The sequence below is a fragment of the Drosophila suzukii genome, chromosome 2L (genome assembly GCF_043229965.1).
Source record: "Drosophila suzukii chromosome 2L, CBGP_Dsuzu_IsoJpt1.0, whole genome shotgun sequence".
Lineage (NCBI taxonomy): Eukaryota > Metazoa > Arthropoda > Insecta > Diptera > Drosophilidae > Drosophila > Drosophila suzukii.
In genome coordinates this window covers 21,598,308-21,606,237 of record NC_092080.1, presented here as the reverse complement: position 1 = coordinate 21,606,237, position 7,930 = coordinate 21,598,308, and the positions used below count along the sequence as shown (strand labels likewise).

Sequence of the window (7,930 nt, the reverse complement as noted above, 5' to 3'; positions counted from 1 at the left end):
GATGATCATCGTCATTATCATTATCGTGAGCAGCCCAAGATGAAGGGGTTACGGAAGATGGGTGCTATAAGGCTGCTATATGGCTGCAGTTCCCCCACGCGCCGATGATGCCGATGATTAATTGCCCCGAAAACGTTTGTTTTCATAAACAATTTTTTTAATAGACCCTCGCATGTGTTGCCTGTCGACTCCCAACACGGGGAAACATGGAACTTTCGGGGTCGACGAGTGGGCGGGGTCAAAGAGTTAAATCGATTCGAGTGTTGTCGTTGTCGGATCTTAATGCAGATGACTCCGATGACTCCCCGGTTCCAGGCAGCTATTTTCGTGTCCTCCGCCTCTGATCGATGCACTCGTGTTGGGAATGTAAAAAGAGTTGATAAATCAAAATGTTTTCTTCGCGGGCCACAAGGCATTTGAACGCCCCCGTGGCCCTGACAAATGAGCGTTTGAAATTCGGGCTTATTGAAGGTGTTAATTGGCAGCAATTTAGGATGGACCTTAAGCGGTCGAAATTCATATTTTCCCGTGTCTAAATTTAGACAGACGCTCGGTGAAAAAATAGAAAGAGCAACAAACGAAAGAAAAACATTTTCCCCTAGGCAAGGGCGACCAACAAATTTATGAAATTTTTGTGTGCCTTGTGGAGCTCGAGGCATTTCCTAAAACATTTTTTCAATTAAAAATAAAAAACGTTTTCAACAGGTGACAAAACAATTTTACGGCCCAAGACCGCACGAATGCCATAAAATGGGATTAGCCATCAGGGAGATGATCAAAGGAGGGGAGTTCTTGTTTCTTGATGCCTTGTTTTGAGTTAAAGGGACCATCAAATGTTTTATGCATTTTAAATTGCTGCTAAAAAAGCAGAGCTAACGTGCCTTCAGCCATCGCCATTCCACCCATAAATCTTATGGATCTAGAGATACTTTTCTGGACCGACAGGTAGATATTGGACTATTGCTGGTCCAAGGACATGCAGACACTTGGGCTCAAGTGCGTTATGAATATGAAGCAATAATATGTTTATGAACCTCATAACGATGCAATTTATGAGGTCATCTGCCATTGTCTGCAGCTCCTTTGTAGGTCAGCCTTTGGCCTTTGTTTCCCCGATCGGCAAAGCACATAAATAATGCTCACATCGATGGGGAACTGGTTTGCCAAAGGCAGCAAAGAAAGATACAGCTGTGCGGCATGCGGTGAGTACAGGTGGAAGTCGCTACAAAGACAGGCGGTATTTAGAGTATAAGGTTCCCTATCTACCAAAGTGTGGCTCAACATAGGGTTTACTCTTAGTATCTTAGATATTATTCCCTTTTACCATTATTTGGTGTCCCTCGATAGCCATGGATTTATCTGTGTTCAAGATTTAAGATCGCATGACTCATGTAAACTGGCTTATAGTTTTTTGTACCATCGCTTTTTATAGACAACTGTTCATTAAAAATCAAACACAAAGTATTTGTCTCCCTCACTTAAAAATAAGGCAAGAATATTGCCATAATTAATTTTTATTACGCCACATTTATTTAAACATGTATTTATTTATCTACCAGCATCTCGATACTACTTCCATAAATCAGCAACGCAGACACTTATATGACTAATTCAATAAATTTAGATAGTCGTTTTTAAATGCCATTATTAGGCTAATGGCTTACTGTCCATAACTTGAGATGGTGATAAAACATGTATATTGTGACTTTTTGTTTGCTAACAATTTGAATATTATTATGACTGAGATTATGTGGGAAATGATCCAAAAGATTCCGTTAAGAGGGTGTATAGAAGAATAGACTGGTTTTTGCTAATGAAATTCATTATGTGACGATAGAATACGATAATAATTAATATGTTGGTCTTTCGTATGGAAGAAAATATTAAATATTAATTTAAACTCTTATAAATTATGTAAAACAATTTGAAATCATGTAGTCATAGGACGAAAAGTCATGTCTACTTTAGGAGACTCGCTTCCAGATCATTCATTTCTATTCCGGCATTCGGTTAGGTAACAGATCGGTATAACAACAACCGGCCAACAAAATTTTTCCAAAAATCATTTGAAAATTTTCCAAGTTTTCTTAAGATGGAGAACGGTCCGGAGTTCAATTGGGAGTACAGTCATGGCGGTCAGGGCAATCCCAATTACTCTCAGGTGAGTTTTTTCCGGCCTTTTGGGGTCTATGGTTACGGCCATCCTTTCTTTTAGGTGGGAATGAGGGGCACTCCTCCTGGTGGCGGTGGTCGTCAATGGTTGCACTCGAGTCAGGGAAACACCCAAAACTTTAGTCCCCAAGGGTCGGGATCACACCAACTTCACGCTTCTCCAGGCGATCCTTTCGCCTCGTACAACCAAAACATGCTGAACATGTATACCAATTTCAAGCCCAGTTACGGACATTCTCAAGTGGGGTAAGTCTAGTTTTGAGTGCTTGATGTTTCCAGAAATAAATCTAAATATTATTATAGCCCAGCCATGGTCCAGGGAGTAGGGCAGGAACCCAGTCAAGAGATGGGTCGTGGAATGGGTAGTGGAATGTCAGAATCTATGGGATTTAATGAAGGTATGAATCAAGGCATGAATCTTGGCGGAGGAATGGGAGTTCGTGCCATGCGTGGAGGTCAGAGGTTAGCTGGAGGCTACGCTGCCCGCTCGAATGGTACAGAAAAATTATTATATTATTATTCCTTCCGAAACAAAAATGGTTTTAATCTCTTTTTTCAGGTCTTTACGATCCAAATCCTTCGAGATCCCACCGGGGTAGTTGGTTCTAGAAGTCCCACTACCCCGATTCATTGCTCCAAAAATCCTACTAGTTCCCATCTAGAAATTTCCCGAGCACCGTTGTCAAGATCTATCTATAGGCAATCCATAAACTGTATATAGCGAATAAATCGAAATTTTCCGTTTGAGTAAAATAAATATTGGTACATCTATCAATCTATAATCACGTGTTGGTTCCTCATCTATGACCGTTTAATTGTAATCGGTATTCAAATACAGCCGAGGGTCAAACAGAGCCATTAAAGCTGCGTGACCTTTTGCCTTTTGGGGTGCTGTGACCTCTGTCAGCAGGGATCTGTATGGAAATCACGGGTACGACTTTAGATTCGGGAGGGTGGACAGGGGTGGCGTTAGGGCATAAATAACAAATGCAATGTATTTGTATGTATAAATTATGATGACACTATTAGTTAGCATGTCATTTGGCAGCGGGTCTATAAATTACGGACAGGCAACAACTGCACCACACTCACCCCGCTGTTTTTGGACCCATGTGCATCCGTTTTTTCGGGAGTTTTTATTAATAAATTTACATATACTTAAGATATGTAAGGGGGCCCTAACATCGACACTCGCCTGTCGCCTGTCGCATGTCCCCACTTGAGGAACTCCTCCCATTTTTGGAGGCCCCGCGCGTGTGTAATGATCTGTCGCCCTGGATCAAGGCACCGGATTAATGGTAAACCGAACGCATTTTTCATCGAACATTCCGCTGCATTTTTCCTCGCTTTTCCGCTACGTTTTTTACAAGCCGATTTTTCGGAAGAACTTTTTTTTAGTCGGCAGCAGTCAGAGAGTTCAGTAAACTATCTGGAATTGCTCCGGTTATGAGACCGTTCGTTGTGCTCCACATACGCGGGGACAGTTGGTTCCGTTCCCCTCTATGAAACCCTTTGGACTTGGAGGGATCCCTTGGTCGAATGCCAGTCACGTATTGGACAGATAGGCCAAAGAATAGAGCCAACCGACAATCACTCCGCTCTTTTCTACCTTTTTAATTCAGTTTTTTGTTTCTTCGTGTTATATATGTATATATAACATTAACTTAGTCCGTGACGGGTTTTCGGGTGGTGAGGGGGTCACAAATAAATTAAAACAATTGAAATTTACATTAACATTTCTCGGGCCGGCTGGGTCTTGTCTTAAACACCTCTTTTGTCAGCTGTGCTTCAGGGAAAAATTCGTAAGTTGAGCATTTTGGACTTTATATAGACCAGACATGTTGGGATATCTAAATGGAATATTTTATAATATAATAAAAAAATATAATTTTAGTTTAAACTTCAATTGTAGTACATTTTCAACATGTTTAAGTTCCTTGTAACTTTTCATCAAACTAAGATCTATTTTCTAGGGTATAAAGGAAGAGGCTCTATTATTGCCATTGCTCTTTCACATCGAGTAGTTGAAATATCTTGGTGTTATTTTAATTCGTGTGCTCTTTTATTTCTGTTTTTTATTTTGTTTTCCTGTGCTGTCGGTTGTTTTTTCGTTTCGAATTTGTTTTCTATGCACTTATTTAATTGTGTTTTTATATTTATTATGTGCTTTCCTCAAGTCGCCTTTTAATGTGCCACATTTACGTAAAAATGTATTTTTAATTTATTTTCTAGACCGCTTTTGTCGCTTTATCGAGCTCATCGGGTTCAGGTTTAATTTGAGATTCGGGTTGAGGTTTAGGTTGAAGTCGGGGTCCACAGGAAAAGGCAGGGCGATAAGCACGCACCATTTTGGTGGTTTTTGAATTCAAATTGAGTTTTTATTTTCGGGTTTTAGTTGCTGTAGTTGCTTTTATTGCCGCGGCTTTAGTGCCGTGTAATGAAGGGTTTATGGGGCACTATACAAAGTTATATTAAGTACGGATAAAAAGAATAGTATTGTATTGCGTTGTTTTATGGAGCCCTGTGTCAAGGCGATAGTTTCTGTTAGATGGCTTCGGGGTAATCAATCTAACTCAGAAGATTTAATGGATATCATCGTGAATAAGGCGTATTTTGAAACTGGAAAAGGTTGGTAGTGAATAGCTTTCCAAATCGGATTGCTTAGATATCTTATGATAGGTCCATGACTAAATGACTTGCAACATAGGTGTTACAGGGGGAACACCCTAATAAACCAGAATTGTTATATTTAAAATAAACTGACCCCCAATAAATAGCTGACCCTCCCACGCTATAAAGTCCAGTGTTCCAAGAGCATATAAATTGCAAATTGCAGAGATTGAAATGATATATACGCTGCACATATCTGTTAGAAGTTAACTGGCTGATTCAGTAGCTCCGATTTCGCGTTGTTGGGGGCTGGCAAAAAAAGCGGACTGGTGGTCGGCCATAAAATCAACACTTTGGTTAGCAAAACAAACCGTTTAATGCAAAACAAACAGGAGGCGACAGCAACTAGCCACACCTGGCCAAATAAAAAACGAGATACATATGGCCGAGTGTAGTGTTGATAAGGGCGTGTCCCGGAGCGAGTAAAAAATTTGCACAATTTGTTCGACATTTTTGTCGAAAAACCGCAAAAATCAATTGGCAGTTCAAGTGTCCCGGGGCAGCAGTAGTAGTTTCTTCCGTGTGTGCGGCCTCAATTCAATTAATATGCAAAATTTGTTAGTGACATTTCTATTGAGTGTAATTGAATCATAGCCGCCATACTCCCGCTATCCCCTGGGGCCTATTTTTCATGTTTCGTGTGTGTAATTCCAGCTGCCATCGAAACTGGCCCATTCGCAGGGCTAGTCAGCTTTGTTTTTGGGCCAGCGAGTTGACAACTCTATTGGCCGTCCACCCGCTGGGTCCGATGCATTTATCACGCGGCCCTCCCCCGCCGAATCCGAGTCCCAAAAACCGAATCCTAACCCTAGCCCAGATATCAGCGGGTGGTGCCCAATGTCCGGCCTGGAAGCGATTAACCTTCCCGTGGAGTGGTGTCAGTTTAAAGTTGCCATTAACACGCCATTGTTTGGCCTTTATGGTCATTTCCCACCCCCATCATCCGAGGCATATAGATATTATCGCAGCAGTCCCCTCCCCGGATCGGGATCCCCGATCTAATTTCTTAGCAGTTGATTGATATGTCCAGCAGTCCGGCGAAATTAGACACCATTTTCAGGCGAAAATGTGTGAAAAGCAGGCTGTGATACTTTTAAGATCTTTCTGGCTCTCATTTCTCATGGACTCCAAAACCGATCCACTTTAATTTCCAAATTTTATGTAAACTATTTTCTCACTTAAATTGTATAAAACAATTTTACTAGACTTAGTTTGCAGCTTAAGTTTTAAATGTTTTGCAATGCTTATTCTCTTAATGTGAAGGATATCCTCTTCCATTTTTATAGATTGGATGATATGGGGAAGTGATAAATAAAGCAAGTTGACCTTGAATTTAGGAAAAAAAATATATTTAAATTTTTATATTTTTTAAATAATATATAATAACAACTTAACTTAAGTGGTGATTTGAGTTTGGGGAGATAAGAAACAGATATTTTTAGATGCATTTTTAATAAAATTCACTCGCATTGCTTCATATCCCTGAACCCAAATATTAATTGCCTACTTTTACCGAACGAAAACCCTTACTTGAAACTGACCAAATCAAATTGCTGAAGAATGACAACCGACATTCCTTGATAACCATAAAACGCATTCGAAGGGTCAAAAGTAATCAGGAAATTGTTGCCATTATTCGGAGCGAGTAAGCGACAGCTGCCGGACAGTCATCGATTTTGTTTGTCTTTCCACTCGAATCGATCGAAAAAAGGGAGCAATTCCAACAATTGCGCTAATTTCGAATTAAATTTTTAATCTCCAGCCGACGAGCAGTTGCAGGGAACAATTCCACCCACATGCGTGGCTCCCTGTCCTTCCGGTTTCACCCCTAGTACGGGTCATCTATCCACTGACCGCCGGTCATCGATGGGCCACACCCTAACCCCCACCTCTCCACCGCTTCCCAAAACAAAGACAAACGTCAAAATTAACGAAGGATTTGGCGATTTAACGCTCAAAAACCAAACACAAGATGAAATGCGACTCGCTCCGCAGGACGAAATCAAAACTCACACAAAATTAAATTCCGAGTGAAGGGATGAGCTGGAGAAAGGCGAGACCTAAGCGGATTTGGAACGCCCACAACAATTTGTAACGGCCAGCGGACAATGGACCTGGCACGAGACGAGTGCGTGTGCCAACTCGATGGCCATGATTTCTGTATAACCCGCCTAGACCCGAGAATCGGGACTCCTTTGGCACCTACATATGTAAGTGGAGGGACAGCAGCGGGCGGTCAGCGAGGGATTCGAGTTGAGTGTGCATGGAGGAAAAAAGATCTAAAGGGGTCTTAAAATCAGAACAGTATTGGAAAATATCCTACAATAAGAAAAATATGCCAAAGAAAATGGAGAATAAATTGATTTTAGCACAAGCAATAGAGATTATATTAAAGGAACTTTTTGATAATAACTCTAAAATCTGCTTCCTATTTACTTTTACTTTAGTATCTTAATCTTAGTAAATCTATAATATATAATAAATATCTAAAGATATTTCAATAATATTAATATAATAAGGTAATCATATTTGTATTAAAATATATATTTATATGTTCTTACAAAAGTTTGTAATACGTCATTTTCGAAAATATGATATATATATATATGATAAGATTTCATTCGAATATGATTTTTCTCCTAGTGCGGCCACGCGCCAAATTCGAATCTTTTAGGGACTTTTCGCTTTGTTCGCCACTTTTATTGGTGGCGGCTTTGACGCCCAGATAAATCCAGACTCAGACGGCTTCCAGTCAGCCAGGTGTTCCCTGACCCTCAGCACCTACGCCCCTGACGATGTGAGGGGGTTGGAAAAGGTGCCCGCTGACCCTAACTGGACAACGCCCTTGATCATCTAGTTCTTTGTACAAGTCCTTATTGTCTCGCTTCGACGGTCGCTCCATTGTAAAGTCCTTTAATTGCTTCTGATTGAGTTTTATTTTGGGTGCATCGGTTTTTCATCGCCAGCAGTAAATGCAACTGAAACAGAAACAATCGAGGACAATGGCCAGCACTTTTGGTGTTGACGTGGCGATGACTCTGTCGAATCTTGACCCATTCACAAATAAGACCTGGAATATGTTTTCTTT

The 7,930-nt window shown here is 40.7% G+C and overlaps 1 protein-coding gene across 1 annotated transcript; it reads left to right on the top strand.

The window, feature by feature from the left end:
* The first annotated feature begins 1,981 nt into the window (after window positions 1–1,981).
* LOC108011224 (uncharacterized) lies at window positions 1,982–2,954 on the top strand. Its single transcript, XM_017076325.4, has 4 exons — window positions 1,982–2,161; window positions 2,216–2,418; window positions 2,476–2,666; window positions 2,732–2,954. The coding sequence occupies exons 1-4, from the start codon at window positions 2,093–2,095 to the stop codon at window positions 2,779–2,781; spliced, it is 513 nt and encodes a 170-aa protein (XP_016931814.3). The 5' UTR covers window positions 1,982–2,092; the 3' UTR covers window positions 2,782–2,954.
* The last annotated feature ends 4,976 nt before the right edge of the window (window positions 2,955–7,930 follow it).

Bases quoted from the DNA above. Each gene is read 5' to 3' on its own strand.
- LOC108011224 (XM_017076325.4), top strand. From the start codon at position 2,093: ATGGAGAACGGTCCGGAGTTCAATTGGGAGTACAGTCATGGCGGTCAG. The intron at 2,162-2,215 runs GTGAGTTTTTTC...CCTTTCTTTTAG, and splicing joins GCAATCCCAATTACTCTCAG to GTGGGAATGAGGGGCACTCC. The intron at 2,667-2,731 runs GTACAGAAAAAT...CTCTTTTTTCAG, and splicing joins CTACGCTGCCCGCTCGAATG to GTCTTTACGATCCAAATCCT.